Source organism: Harmonia axyridis, chromosome 5 (assembly GCF_914767665.1).
Source record: "Harmonia axyridis chromosome 5, icHarAxyr1.1, whole genome shotgun sequence".
In the NCBI taxonomy this organism is placed as follows: Eukaryota; Metazoa; Arthropoda; class Insecta; order Coleoptera; family Coccinellidae; genus Harmonia; species Harmonia axyridis.
The window spans coordinates 40,907,533-40,922,446 of record NC_059505.1 but is presented as its reverse complement, the minus strand read 5'-3'; the positions used below and the strand labels follow the sequence as shown (position 1 = coordinate 40,922,446).

General features: G+C 34.2%; 3 protein-coding genes and 1 long non-coding RNA gene across 5 annotated transcripts; 2 read left to right on the top strand and 2 right to left on the bottom strand.

The window, feature by feature from the left end:
• Window positions 1–1,501: 1,501 nt before the first annotated feature.
• Window positions 1,502–7,007, bottom strand: LOC123680137 (WD repeat-containing protein 3). The gene is made up of 12 exons (XM_045617852.1): window positions 6,504–7,007; window positions 6,244–6,441; window positions 6,026–6,184; window positions 5,755–5,954; window positions 5,315–5,692; window positions 5,088–5,247; window positions 3,577–3,807; window positions 3,244–3,513; window positions 2,772–3,011; window positions 2,020–2,162; window positions 1,727–1,958; window positions 1,502–1,664 (listed from the first exon to the last, which is right to left on the bottom strand). The coding sequence occupies exons 1-12, from the start codon at window positions 6,885–6,887 to the stop codon at window positions 1,560–1,562; spliced, it is 2,700 nt and encodes an 899-aa protein (XP_045473808.1). The 5' UTR covers window positions 6,888–7,007; the 3' UTR covers window positions 1,502–1,559.
• A 290-nt stretch (window positions 7,008–7,297) lies between these two features.
• Window positions 7,298–9,457, top strand: LOC123680138 (protein LTV1 homolog). Its single transcript, XM_045617853.1, has 5 exons — window positions 7,298–7,485; window positions 7,667–8,036; window positions 8,115–8,467; window positions 8,548–8,859; window positions 9,070–9,457. The coding sequence occupies exons 1-5, from the start codon at window positions 7,483–7,485 to the stop codon at window positions 9,400–9,402; spliced, it is 1,371 nt and encodes a 456-aa protein (XP_045473809.1). The 5' UTR covers window positions 7,298–7,482; the 3' UTR covers window positions 9,403–9,457.
• A 533-nt stretch (window positions 9,458–9,990) lies between these two features.
• Window positions 9,991–10,725, top strand: LOC123680139. Its single transcript, XR_006747489.1, has 3 exons — window positions 9,991–10,351; window positions 10,435–10,629; window positions 10,710–10,725. It is a non-coding gene; the product is annotated as an uncharacterized LOC123680139 (long non-coding RNA).
• A 1,800-nt stretch (window positions 10,726–12,525) lies between these two features.
• On the bottom strand, window positions 12,526–14,504 carry LOC123680380 (ankyrin repeat and MYND domain-containing protein 2). Of its 2 annotated transcripts, XM_045618260.1 has the most exons (3): window positions 14,221–14,495; window positions 14,148–14,166; window positions 12,526–14,063 (listed from the first exon to the last, which is right to left on the bottom strand). In XM_045618260.1, exons 1-3 carry the CDS (start codon window positions 14,413–14,415, stop codon window positions 13,183–13,185), a joined length of 1,095 nt encoding a protein of 364 aa, XP_045474216.1. In that variant the 5' UTR covers window positions 14,416–14,495; the 3' UTR covers window positions 12,526–13,182. The 2 variants fall into 2 exon arrangements, with proteins under 2 accessions (XP_045474216.1, XP_045474215.1); XM_045618259.1 differs by having other exon boundaries at window positions 12,526–14,166; window positions 14,221–14,504.
• Between the last annotated feature and the right edge of the window lie 410 nt (window positions 14,505–14,914).

Here is a 14,914-nt window from a genome sequence, read left to right as displayed (position 1 = left end):
TTGAAGTGTTTTATTGAATGATTCCAAATGTCGGCAATTTTCGAATTTTGAGCTGAGAATGGTCTTGATATCTATGATGTTAAGCTATTATGCCAATTGAAAAGTGCCCGGTCTGATGCACAGATGGCGGTGCTAGTATTAAATCCATATGATTTTTAGTTAATAACAACCTTCAAACGATACGTGTCAAAATTTGACAGCACTCCTACCATTAGTTTGTGAGATATTGCGTTGTGAGTGTAGCTACTTTTGTTATTTGAAAAAAGATGGAAGAAAAAGAATTTCGTGTGCTGATAAAATATTGCTTTTTGAAGGGAAAAAATACAGTTGAAGCAAAATCTTGGCTTGATGAAGAGTTTCTGGGGTCTGCACCAGGAAAATCAACCATCATTGATTGGTATGCTAAGTTTAAACGTGGTGAAATGAGCACCGAAGACGACGAACGCAGTGGACGCCCAAAAGAGGCTGTCACCGACGAAAAAATCAAAAAAGTTCACAAAATAATTTTGAAAGAACGTAAAGTGAAGTTGATCGAGATAGCAGACATTGTGAAGATACCATCTTAATGTGTACATCATATCATTCACGAATATTTGTACATGAGAAAGCTATGTACAAAATGGGTGCCGCGAGAGCTCACAATCGATCAGAAGCAATAACGTGTTAATGATTCTGAGCAGTGTTTGAAGTTGTTTAAGTGCAATAAAACTGAATTTTTGCGTCGATATGCGACAATGGATGAAACATGCCTCCCTCACTTCACTCCGGAGTCCAATCAACAGTCAGCTGAGTGGATTGCATACGATGAACCAAATCCAAAGCGAGGAAAAACACAACAGTCAGCTGGCAAGGTTATGGCATCAATTTTCTGGGATGCGCAAGGTATAATATTCATTAATTACCTCTAAAAAGGCCAAACCATCAACAGCGATTATTATATAGCGTTATTGGTTCGTTTAAAGGATGAAATCGTTAAAAAACGGCCCCATTTGAAGAAAAAAAAAGGTGCTGTTTTAACAAGACAATGCGCCGTGAATCAATGAAAGCAATTGCAAAATTGGGGATTCGAATTGCTTCTGTCTCCACCGTATTCGCCAGATCTGGCCCCCAGCGACTTTTTCCTGTTCTCAGACCTCAAAAGAATGATCGCTGGAAAGAAATTTAGCGCCGATGAAGAAGTAATCGCCGAAACTGAGGCCTATTTTGAAGCGAAAGACAAATCGTACTACAAAAATGGTATCAAAAAGTTGTAAGATCGGTATAATCGCTGTATCGCCTTCGAAGGCAACTATGTTGGATAATAAAATCGAATTTTGCCCCCGGTAGACCGGGGACTTTTTAATTGACCTGTTATGGCCACCCCCTTTTCCAGATTTACATTCCATCGAATAAATGTGTAATAGGAGGCAACTTACTGATTTTAGTGTTACAGTAGTCTTAATTCAATTTTCAGTTGAAAAACATAAAATATCCCCTCCCAAAAATGAAAAACATTGGTTACATTCAACATAAAATTTATTTACATCAATTTATACACAAGTACAAAAAAATTTAATAACTCAGCTACTCATAACCATAACACTGAATTTTCTTTTCTCTCCTCTTTTTGGTTTCAACTTGTCACCTAGATATTTATAAAAATAAAAATTCCCTCCAACCAGATTCTGAAAATAAATAAGACATTCATTAATAAAAATGATTCCCAAGATCGTTTGAAATGACTTACCTCGTATTCTTTCGATTTTGCAAAACTTATTTTAGTGAATTTTTCTAAAGTCTCGTAAAGATCGTGGGTCTGCATGATGGTAGAGTAATGCATTTTCAGCAAAAACCCGAACGTGTTCATTAAAACATCGAGGTAAAAATAATCATCATATTTTTCAAGTAAATCGGGGCAATATTTCATCAATTTGCATACAGAATCGTACGGAAGTAGTAACAGGGCCTGTTCTAGATCACTGAAAAAAAAAATATTTCATCACAAAAACAGTCAAGAAAGATCAATTATTAAGAACTCACCTTGTCTTTATACTTGTCAAAACTTTTATCAAGTATTCTTCTATCGTTTCTACTTGATACGCCATCATTATTGGAGGTAATGTGGTCTTTTCTGACAATTTGAATTCTTCGCATACTTCTAATGCCTCCAAAATATTAGACGCCTAAAAAGATTCAGCAAATCAGTATTTTCATTTTCACAAATTCATTGAAGAATAGGCTATTTAACAATCCAAAAAAAAAATCGCCCTTTTTATTCACAGCTCAAGCTGAGAAAAAACAATATTCAACAAGGAATATTCCAACCATTAGAACAGGTGTACCCCAGGGGAGTGTACTGGGGCCCATAATATACCTCTTATTCACTGCAGACCTGCTCACAACTGAATAAACCATAACAAGTACTTTTACTGGTGAGGTACAGTCATACTATCTTATGAAATATGGAAAGAAAGTTCTAAAACTCGATTAATTTCAACCTTAAAATAAAGGAACTGGATTGACGTCATTTTGAAGTAAAATAATTTGTATTGCCGTTCCTTTGCTGTTAGTGTTTTTTTGCGAATTTCGACACTCACCATAAAAAAATAGCTAGTTATTTCAATCTTTCCCAAAGAAAGATCTTTGAAAACTGAAGATATTTGAAGCAACATTGAATTCTAACCTCAAAGATTTATTATTGCTACCGACTTTACTGAATAATTTGCCTATGAAAAAATTGATCAATAGCCTATTGTTAATTCATCAATTCCTGCGTAAAAAATATAACTTACCCCTTGTTCACTGTTGACTGTCTTTTTCGATGGCAAGCTGACTTCTCCGCGTCCAGGTACATGTGTAAATTTGCCTGTTGCTAGTGGTTCTTGTTCCTCTCTCTCCATTTCTGCCTCATCTCCTATTTCCAGTATTTCTTCGGTCTTTTCATAAAGCCTTAAAACTCTATCGGATCCGCAAGACACTATGAACTTTCCATTTGGACTTACGGCCAAACCGTAAGCTTCTCCTATATGACCCTTTAAATTGAAAAGATATTTAGTAAACTCTCACTGTTTCTCAAAACTAGCTTTCATACAATTCATCAAGTTTTTTGTTATGTTATGTTATTCAGTTAAAGTTTATTTTATTGCTTGTTTATCAATTTTTCTACTAACTGTTCTTGAACCATTTTAAGCCGCAAATTTGAGAATCTTTTCATAGCGCAGAGAACTTGAATGATTACTTATTACCTATAGAACAAAAACTTACATTTAGTGTTAGAATTTTCACGAACGAGTCTCCATCCCACTGCTTAATTTTACCATCCTTCCCGCATGTGAAGAACATATGTGTTCCTGGCACGAACTGCAAACCACTTATGGAATCGTCATGGGCAAATATGTTCTTTTGACAGTCACCGTGAATCATGCTCCAAATTTTAACATTACGATCTGCAGAACCAGTGGCAATAATTTCGGAGTCCGACGATATATCCATTGTCAAAACAGGTAACTTGTGACCGTAAAGCATCACAGAGAGCTGAAAAAAATCAAGAGAACAATAAAAAAAATCAATCACTATTTATAAAAAAATTAAATTTACCTTGAAACTGTCGACGAAAAATATTTTGACTGTTGTATCCAACAAAGCTACTGCTAGGAATTTTCCATTTTGGGACACTCTGACACACAAGACGCTGTCTTCCAAGTTGAGCGTTCTGGTGTGTATAACTGAGAGAACTCTACCCCTATTGTCACTGTTATTCTTGTCCGTGATCAATTCAAACTGCCAAAATTTAACTGTTTTATCTCCGCCACCGGTAACAACTCCTCTCTGCGGATACAAATAAAATTAATAATAAATATTTTATTAACAGGCTTAGTTTACCTAAACTAACCTAACCATAATAACGGGTGTTTTTTTTCGAGGTATATAACTTTAACTTGGCATTACTGTTCAAGATGGCGACCGATTTAACAGCTGTCAAGTTATTTATTCTCAGTTTGGTTTGGCAATTCATCATGAATAGACTCACGCCTGAACAACGCTTGCAAATAGTGCAATTTTATTTCGAAAATAATGGTTCTGTGCGGAATACGTATCGCGCACTACATCCATTTTATTTTGTTTAGCGATGAAGCGCACTTCTGGTTGAATGGCTACGTCAACAAACAAAACTGCCGCATTTGGAGTGAAGCTAATCCTCAAGTGTATGTCGAAACACCGTAACATTAAGAAAAACCGACTGTTTAGTGCGCTTTATGGGCTGGTGGAATCATTGGTCCGTACTTCTTCAAAAACGATGATGGCCAGAACGTTACAGTCAATGGTGATCGGTATAGAGCCATGATTACTAACTTTTTCATTCCTGAATTGAACAACCGTGATGTCCAGGAGCTGTGGTTCCAACAAGACAGCGCAATATGTCACACAGCTCGTGCCACAATCGATTTATTGAAAGACACGTTTGGTGACCGCCTAATTTCACGTTTTGGACCTGTGAATTGGCCTCCAAGATCTTGTGACTACTTTCTGTGGGGCTATGTAAAGTCATTCGTCTATGCGGATAAGCCACAAACCCTTGACCATTTGGAAGACAACATTCGCCGTGTTATTGCCGATATGCAGCCACAATTGTTGGAAAAAGTCATCGAAAATTGGACGTCCAGATTGGACTACATCCGAGCCAGCCGTGGCGGTCATATGCCAGAAATCATATTTAAAATGTGATGCCACAAGATTATCTTGCGGATAAAAAAATTAAAATAGATAAAGATAAAATTCATGTCAATCGAATAATCCATTGTTGTTTTATTGCAATTTAAAGTTCTATAGCTCAAAAAAAACACCCTTTACAATAATACAGATCATTGATGATATTTCATTATTATATGTTGGTACTCGGTACTTTTCTATCACAGATTTATCTGTCATCTGCCAAATATGTGATACAGAAAACAGTTCTACCAACCAACGTTTTTCAATGCTGAAATCACTAAATGATATTCATGGAAATATTCCATTAATTTCAATAAAAATTCTTAAATTCTTCAATGAACAGGTTAGGTTAAGTTGATATCGCAGAATATTTTCAAAAATTAAGAATCGCTTACCATGTCAGAAGTCAAAATGACAGACCACAATTCAGCAGTATGTGCAGGAATTTCCTCCAATATCTCGCTACTTGCGATATCGATTATAAGAAGTTTTCCCTCCTTGGTCCCTGCCAATACATATTTATCACCGGGAGCAAACACCAATGATAAAATAGAGCTACAACAAAAAAATTTCGATATGTTATGAAATGTGATAAGAATTTATAAAAATTTAACAAACTCACCTTGTTTCGATTGTCTTAACGAGAGCTTGAGTGGGTCTGTTCCAAAATTTAACAGATTCACCGCTTCCAGAAGCCATCAGAAAGTTGTCACTGCTGAATGCTACTGCTCTAACCTCACTCTGATGACCTTGCATGTACGATATATTTTTGAGGAGCTTTGGTTCATTGGCTGGAACTGAAAAATTTAGAGAATGCAACTCCAATTCATTACTACTCAGGCAAACAGCTACACGAACTTCACTTCCGCCTCCCAAAATTACATCTAAGGATTTCGGTCTGTCGGAGAGTTTAATTTTTTTGAGAGGATTCACCAAGTCGAGTACGGACAGTTGTAAGTCTTTTTCCGATAATTCAGTCTTCGTTTCTTCTTCATCGGTTCTGAAAGAAAATTAACGAAATGAAAATTTAATAATGTGAAATGTTTCAAATGTGACACGTACTTTTCTTTCTTTTTCAATCTCTTCACACGCTTTTTCAGTTTTGCTTCAGCTTCTTCATCTGATCGGAATTGGAACATTTCTATAATGCCATTTTTACCATGACAGGCAAATATCTGACCTCCCATGTCTGCGCACATGACCACAACTCTACCTGTTCCTGATCTGGTTATAGTGCCAACTTTTGAACATTGGAATGGATACTGAAAAAAATGAAAATATTATTACATAAAAGACTATTGTTCATTTGAGGAAACTAAGGTAGGTTTATTACCATCAAGTCATCATCTTCATGTGTTTCAAGATTATCAGCATTTTTCGGATCAAGTTCCTCCTTAACATCTTTAATATCTAATCTCCAAATACCTAATATCTTGTCAGATGTTGCTGTCACCATATATTGGTCTTCGTTCATTAAAACAATAGACCAAACCTAAAAATAATAGTTTTTTTGTTAACACATAAAGAAACAAACATATTTAATAATCTTACCTCTGAGCCCAAACCAACTAAAGTCTTGAAACAATGTTTCAAATCCAAGTCCCAAAATTTCACATGAGTATCTTTAGATGCTGTTATTAATACATTTTTTTGAGTCATGAAAACTAGCTTTGTAATAACACCAGTGTGACCAGTAAGTCGACATAACCCATTCTCTTGTAATATATCCCAAACGACAACATCAGTGTCCTGAAAAAAAAACATGAATATAATTTGTCCTACGGAATAGGATAATTTAAAATTTCTCATACCTTAGAACCTGATGCCAAATAAAAACCTTCACCGGAACTATAAGCGAGGCAAGTAACAGCGGAACTGTGACCTTTATATTGATTCAACAAATCTCCAGTCTTCAGGTCAAATATATTAAGGAGTCCATCAGAATAACCCACTGCCAAATGTTTCTTATTTGGGCTCGCACAAATTGCTGTTACAGCAGATTTCTCTCCATTCAATACTTGGGCTTTTGCACCAGTTCTCATATCCCAAATAATAACATTTTCACAAGCAGCAACTGCCACAAATCTTCCTTCACAACCATCCAATGTAACAAAAGCTACATTACTTTCCCCACTAGCGATGATATTAAAATTTCCAGCAGGACCAAACCTTAAATAATCTCTTGTTTTCCCCATTTTGGTATAATCTCAGAATAATATAAGGGAGAATAACACTTAACTTGTTTATAAAAATATTCTTATTAAATTCAAATTAAGACATACATGCTACCTAAATGATTGAGGTTAGAATAACAATGGTGCATAGAATAACAATAGGTGCATAAATTATCCAGCATAGAACATAGAAAATCTTCTTAGCAAAATATGGCAGAAATAAAAACTATACATGAATAAATGTTTCTCGGTTTATTATTACCCATTTTGAATTTAATTATAGTTATTCCCCATTATTACATCAAATTATAATATATCAATTGGCTGATGAATTGTTAACAGCATTAAACATACAGCGAATATACAGCGAATCACAGACTAATCTGTGACTAGTAATCTGTGATAGAATAGCATAGCAGGAAGAAATATTTATTCAGTGGTGATATGTAATCTGTGACATAACCCTTTGTTTTCTTCCTAATTAATAAAACTAAATAGAGAAAAATACTAAACCGCTACATTTTTAGTTAAGCGTTTTTTTTTTCAATCCAGTAGTAGAAGTTTAATTAATAAGAATAGTGCTAGGTTTTATAATTCTATCAATTTACTATCAAACATGGTAAGTTAACGATTATTTTTATGTTTAGACATGTGGAGGATATATGAAACTTTCTTCTAAGCTACAACTGAAGCAGGCTTCAGAGCCTTTAAAGCAGTTGATAAACTTTATCATCTTACTACAAGTTATTTATCGTAATTTAAATTTTTATATTTATGACTAATTTTCTATTAACTTTCAGCCGAAATCCAAAAAGAAGTTCATCAATAAAAAGAAGGCAGTGACCTTTCAATTGGTGAATAGAAGTCTACAAGATCCTATGAGTGTAGATGTAGATGCTCCACAACAAGTACTTAAACCAATACTCAAGGAAACTGCCGAAGAAAGAGCAAATCGTATTGATGAACAACATAAATACGGTATATATTTCACCGATGATACTAATTACTTAGAATTTTTGAAGGAACGTAGTGATAATCGAATGGAATGGCCAGAAACTGCTGAAAAACAAATTGAAGAATATCGTAAAAGATTTCAGTTGCCAAGTGAAGTATTTGCTTCCTCCACAGAAGAAAATGTTGGTATGCTGAATAATGCTGCATCTGGTGAAGGTAAGTTTTCACCTTTTTCTAAAACAAAGCGTGCAACCTGAGGTTTTGAAATTGTTTTCATATCTTATATATTTGCAGAATCACTCGCTGAAGTGGACCCAGATGTCTTAGCTGCACTGGAAGATGATTTCAACTTTGATGATCCAGATAACCAATTAGAAGATGATTTCATTGAATTAGCAGACGCATTTGATACAGATTTTGTTGAAAAGGATAATGATAAAAAGAAAAGAAACATAAAATTTGAAGATGAAGATTCTGACACAGATACAATTAGTGATGATGGCAGTTATGATACAGATACATTGAATGGTGATGATGATGAGTATTTTGAAGAATCTCAAAATGATGAGCGATGTCAGTCGAGCATTTCATATTCAAATGATCCTAAAGAAGCATATCAACAAATGCTCTCTAAGCAATTTGATAGGGTATGTATGAAAAATAATTGTTATTTTCATTCTTTATTTAGTGATATCAACCGTCTTCACTGTCTGATTTTATATTTTAGATGTTAACAATTTACGATGAAGCAAGTAGACAACTATATGAGGAAGATGAATATGAAGAAGGTAAAGGTCCTGATGCGCCTACAGAGGAAGAAATTAACATGTTCGAAGAAGATTTAAATGAAAGAAGACAGACTTTTCAATTGGATAGAGATGAGGAGGTTGTGGCTAAAACAAAAGAATTGGCTAAAAGAAAGAATGCTTTCAAAACAACCTATGTTGAATTTGAAGTGAAGGAAAAACCAGCTGATTGCCAATCGAGAATAAGTACAAATACACAATATCGTCCAACAGTTGTAGAAATACCCAAAAAGGTGAGTTAGAAATAATGAACATTCAAAATTTACTATTATGTATTAAAGTTTTGTATCAATATCAATTCGACCTTTTTTTTTTTGTGAAAATTGTTCTGGCCTAAGTAATGAATACTTTATATGACACTAACAGCATTTTGAGTTATTTTAGCATTCAAAAATTGCTTTCTTCTCTATGTTTTGTTTAAACAAAATTATTTCGACTTTCAGCCTAGAAAAATTGAAGTTAGTAAGAAAACAGGGATGCCAATAAACGTTTTAGGCAATAATAATAAGCTAACACTTGCTGCTTTAAAACAGCATAACAAATATGAAGAATTGAAAGAGCAAGGACCCCGTTCAGTTTACACAAGTGTGAGTGCCCTATCTTTTAGGGACAAAAATGAAAGTTTGGAGGAGAAAAGACAGAGAAAACAAGAATTGAAGAACTATAGAAGAGAAAGACGAATGGAGAAAAAACAGAACAAGCTAGCATATGAAGAGGAGCGCCAAAGGGTCAAGAAATGTCAAGTTGCAAGTAGAGGCCTACTTCATGGATTTTAATTGTATATAATTCAAATAATATGTATGTTTTGTATTAAATTTATAATTGTTAGTATCTATTTTCTTTTTTTTTGTTGTTAGACCTTGAATCACATGAAAGCATATAAATATAGCCCTGAAACTTTTGACATACAGCTACGAAGGAAAATGAGAGATTTCTCGGATAAATTAAAAAAAGTTCCAATAAACATGAGCCTCCCAAACGCTTTGTTTTCGGGATACAGGGTGTTTCCCGTAGTCTTCGTGTTTATGGAAAGACAGAATTGAATTTGAGGACAGATTAGTTCACTGACAGTCGTTTTTGAGACCCTTGCCAGCTTAAAATTCGAAAATTACAGATATTAGGACCAAATGGATAGACCGATCATTTCGGTGAACAGGTGCTCAAATAGCTAAAATTCTCATAGAATAATTTATATCCCAACCCAAATAACCACACCAAATTTCATTAAAATCAGATAAGATTTGTAGAACTTGAGGCTGGCTACAAGAAAGTGCGGACACACAGACAGACACAAAACTAAAGTTGATCGGGAGGATCCGAAATGCTTTATTTTTTAGTTTTTATGAAACGAATAGCTCTCTTGATCTCGATTTCATTTGAACACGTACGATATAATTTGACAATTTTTAGTAACGCCATCAAAAAGCTTCAAAATTGATTATTTTTGCGGTCGAATTTCGAAATTTCTGCTTCTTAACCTGAATTGAAATGGTTTGTGGTGGTTGCATTGATAATATGTGCGGTTATTGGCCAGAGGGGCCTTTAGTACCTTATTGCGGGCTTGGACAACCTCGTTTTAGGGGAAAAGCATGTTACCGTCGCAAGAATTATATCTCAAGAGATCACCATTCTCCCTGTTGCTACGATTCTAGGATATGTCCCAGCTATATTGCAAAGATTATTTCAAGAATTGATCAATTTTCTCGTTATGGAACGAAGATTTTTGTATGTTAACATTTGTTCTAATTTTTGTTGTTATCGAAAATCTGTATAATCATGTGAAGAATCACCCAATTTTTAAATTAAAGGCCTGAAAAGAAAATTTGTTGTTCTGACACAGATACAATTAATGATGGCAGTTATGATACAGATACATTGAACGATGACGATGATTATGAGTATTTGGAGAATCTCAAAATGATGAGCGATGTCAGTCAAGCATTTTATATTCAAATGATCCTAAAGAAGCATACCAACAAATGCTTTCGAAGCAATTTGATAGGGTATGTATGAAAAATAATTGTTATTTTTATTCTTTATTTAGTGATATCAACTGTCCTCACTGTCTGATTTCATATTTTAGATGTTAACAATTTATGATGAGGCAAGTAGGCAACTATATGAGGAAGATGAATATGAAGAAGGTAAAGGTCCTGATGCACCTACAGAAGAAGAAATCAGAGAAAGAGCAAAGACCTCGTTCAGTATAAACAAGTGAGTGCGCTATCTTTTAGGAACAAAAATGAAAGTTGAGAGGAGAAAAGACAGAGGAAACAAGAATTGAAGAACTATAGAAGAGAAAGACGAATGGAAAAAAACAGAATAAGTTAGCATATGAAGAGGAGCGCCAAAGGGTCAAGAAATGTCAAGTTGCAAGTAGGGGCCTTCTTCATGGATTTTAATTGTAAATAATTCAAATAATATGTATCTTTTGTATTAAATTTATAATTGTTAGTACCTATTTTTTTTTGTTGTTAGACCTTGAATCACATGAAAGCATTTAAATATAGCCCTGAAACTTTTAACAAACAGCTAGGAAGGAAAATGAGAGATTTGTCGGATAAATAAAAAAAAGTCCTATAAACATGAGCCCCCATAAACACTTTGTTTTCAGGAAACAGGGCATTTCTCGTAGCCTTCGTGTTTATGGAAGGACATATATGAATTTGAGGACAGATTCGTTCTCAGTTAGTCGTTTTTGAGACCCTTCCCAGCTCAAAATTCGAAAATTACAGATATGACGAAATGGATAAACCGATCTTCTCGGTGAACGAGTGATCAAATAGCTCAAATTCTCATAGAATAATTTATATCCTTACCCAAATAATCACATTAAATTTCATTAAAATCGGATAAGATTTGTAGAAGTTGAGGCCAGTAACAAGAAAGTGCGAACACACAGACAGACACAAAACTAAAGTTGATCAGGATTATCCGAAATGCTTCATTTTGTAGTTTTTATGAAAAGAAAAGCTCATAGCTTTCTGGATCTCGATTTCATTCGAACACGTACGTTATAAATTGACAATTTTCAGTAACGTCATCAAAAAGCTTCAAAATTGATTATTTTTTCGGACGAATTTCGAAATTTCTACGTCTTAACCTGAATTGAAATGGTTTGTGGTGGTTATAATGGCATTACGTGTTGCCGCATCGATTGCAATGATATGTGCGGGTATTGGCCAGGGGGGCCTTTAGTACCTTATTGTGGGCCCAACGTCCCTGGACAACCTCGTTTGAGGGGAAAAGCATGTTACCGTCACAAGAATTTTATCGCAAGAGATCACCATGATCCCTGCTGCTACGATTCTAGGATATGTCCCAGCTATATTGAAAGGATCATTTCAAGAATCGATCTAACTTCTCATCATAGAACTTGAAGATTTTTGTATGGTAACATTTGTTCCACATTTTGTTGTTATCGAAAATTTGTATAATTATGTGAAGAACCACCGAATTTTTCAATTAAAGGCCTGAAATTGAAATTTGTTGTTCTACTTTATAACTTCCTTTTGTCATAGAAAAAAAAAATAATATTTTTCCGAAAATTTCCCAAGGGCGTAGAAATGGGGGGTACTGGGGGTAATTAGCATCCCCTCCAAGAGATTCCTCGGATCATTTTAAGAAAAAAGTCGTTTAACATGGGCCCGCAAATGCTTTGTTTTTGAAATACAGGTTGCTAAAGTTTGATTTTTTCCTCACAGCACCTTCCCTTCACAAGATATTCAACTTAAATTTGGCATAGATATTCCAAATTAAAGTTTCTATCATATGGAATGCTTTTATCGATTCTGAATTGAAAATTCTCATATTTTTTTGGAAAAGTTAAAATTCTATATGATTCCCTGAGCTCCGAAATTCAATATAAGAATTTTAAGGGCTAAAAATCAAAGAATAAAATTATAGAACAATTATATTTGAAACCTCGAAAGGAATAGATTTCCTACTCAATACTATAATACCTTTTTTGAAATTGGGCTGTGTTAACATCTAAATTACCACATAAAATGGAAAACAAATCGAGATCAAACTTAATATATTCGTCAAATAAAGAACAACAAATATGAAATCCATTTTACAAAATATATACCATAAAGTTAATTTTTTCATTATGTATACTGGTTAATAATAAGAACTATAGAAATATTTTCTATACAAATTAACAAATTTTTAAAATATATGTCAAGAATTTCACATCAATTTATCTACAACATCAAAGGTATTATAAGTGGGATGAATAAAATGAGTTTTAGTAATATACATACAACAATATTATGTATTAGTGTATTATTTTTGTACTTCATATTGATTTCTCCTGAATATACAATATTATTAGAAAAAAAGAAATAGAGTAATATTATCATCTTTTTATCGTTACAACAATAAAAGCACATCTTATTAAAAGGGAAAATCTACTGGTTAAAAGTTAAAAGCTTAGCATAACTTACTAGAAATATAATAAAAACTGCATACATGTTTTGTTCTATTAAAGCAACTCCATTCAGTCATCAGTTCAATCAATTGGTCTAGTGATTTTTATAAAACTAGTCTTACCATTACTGACCCTCATTTTTGGTATCAATGAGAACTTTCTGTAATTCTGCAGACAATTCTGAGGCATCAGGAGCATTTTTCTCACTTAAAGTTGCGTCATTTTGAAGACGATCACATTCTCTCTTATGCCAATGCCAGTGCATGCGCTGACAGTTTTTATCACAATATATAACAGATTTGCATTTGGCACATTTTTTGACATAGTTCTTATCTGGTTCACCACAAGTGGCACAACCTTGGCTCGAATTGAAGAAACTCATGTTGCCATTCAAAGCAATTTTAATAACGTTTAAAGTTGAAGTAGCTGATTCGTTAGTAAGACTAGTCACCATCTGTCTGAATATCATGCTTTCGCGATAAGAGAAATCCTTGATATACTCTTTCAACAGATTATCCATGAATTCTAGTTCTCCTTCTTTGTTAGGCTTCAACATATTTCTGGTGAATAAGTCAACGGTATCCATTGTCTTCTTTTTTCCTTCACCTTCAGTTTGCTTCTTTTTCAAGGCAATGATTTCTCCTACTAAGCAAGCCAAATAATGGAATTTGAACGCCATAACTTCATTCACTTCAGGCCCTTTTTTCATCTCCTTGTCTCTCATGGCCATTAAAATGGCTTTTACCTCTTCCAAGTGTGAGGACAACCCTATATACTTCTGGAGGTTGAAAACAACTCTTACAGGATGGACACTACTTTGCATGATGAAAGAATGAAACTTTCCAGCTAGGATAGGAGGTAGCAAGGGCTCGTGTGTAAGATAATAATCAACATCTTCTCTTGGAACAAAGTGGTTGATTGCATCAACGCAATTATTGTTGCCAACAAATCCTGCCATTTGGCATGGAGTTCTACCCACACTGTTGGTCACTTGGGCTTTTGCACCTGCAAGTAATAAAGATATGCATACTGCAGGATTACCAGAAAGCCCAGCAAAATGCAATGCTGTATAATTATGTTGATGCTCACATAGGTTTACGTCGCTGCCCTGAAAGAATCAAGTCAATAAATGAATGAATATTCAGAGTGTTTTTTCACTCACATGATCTAAAAGTAATTGAACAATTTCCTTATTTCCCTTATAAGCAGCATGTTGCAAAGGTGTCATTGAATTTTCATCCATAACATTAGGATTTTCCAATTCCGGTAAAAGTGTTTTCAAGAGTATAACATCATTTTTTTCTATCGCCTCGAAGACTTTCTTCTCAGTTTCACTTAATTCCTTTGTATTTGTCATGATTAATCCGGTAAAGCAAGCAGTATCGTCAAATTACTCAAATAGTCAAATATTAAATAGTGCCTAATTTTGAACGCATTAAAGTAATCGAACTGAAATATGAGGTTAAGTGTTAAGTTGTTATTGATTATTGTTTTTCGACTGGTGGTCTGCGCTTTCGATTTTGGCGCCAGCTGACAGAGGCGGGTTAATCAAATATTTAATACTTGCCCGCGGCTTCACCCGCCTGAAACACTATGCTGAAATGACGATAACTTTCTTCACATCCCTCTGTAGAAATTTACTATCGATGTATGTAAGTTGACTATTTCGCTTTTATTTTAAATAAGGAAAGAAGAGAATTTACTTTTTGAACATTATTATTTCACTGAAATTGTAGCTAATGGACTAGTTTAGTGATGTTGATAATACTATATTTGACACGATAGAATTCAAATATAGAGCAAAACTGATAAATCAGTGAAAAAATTTTGAAAATCCATCAATAAATGACTGAGAA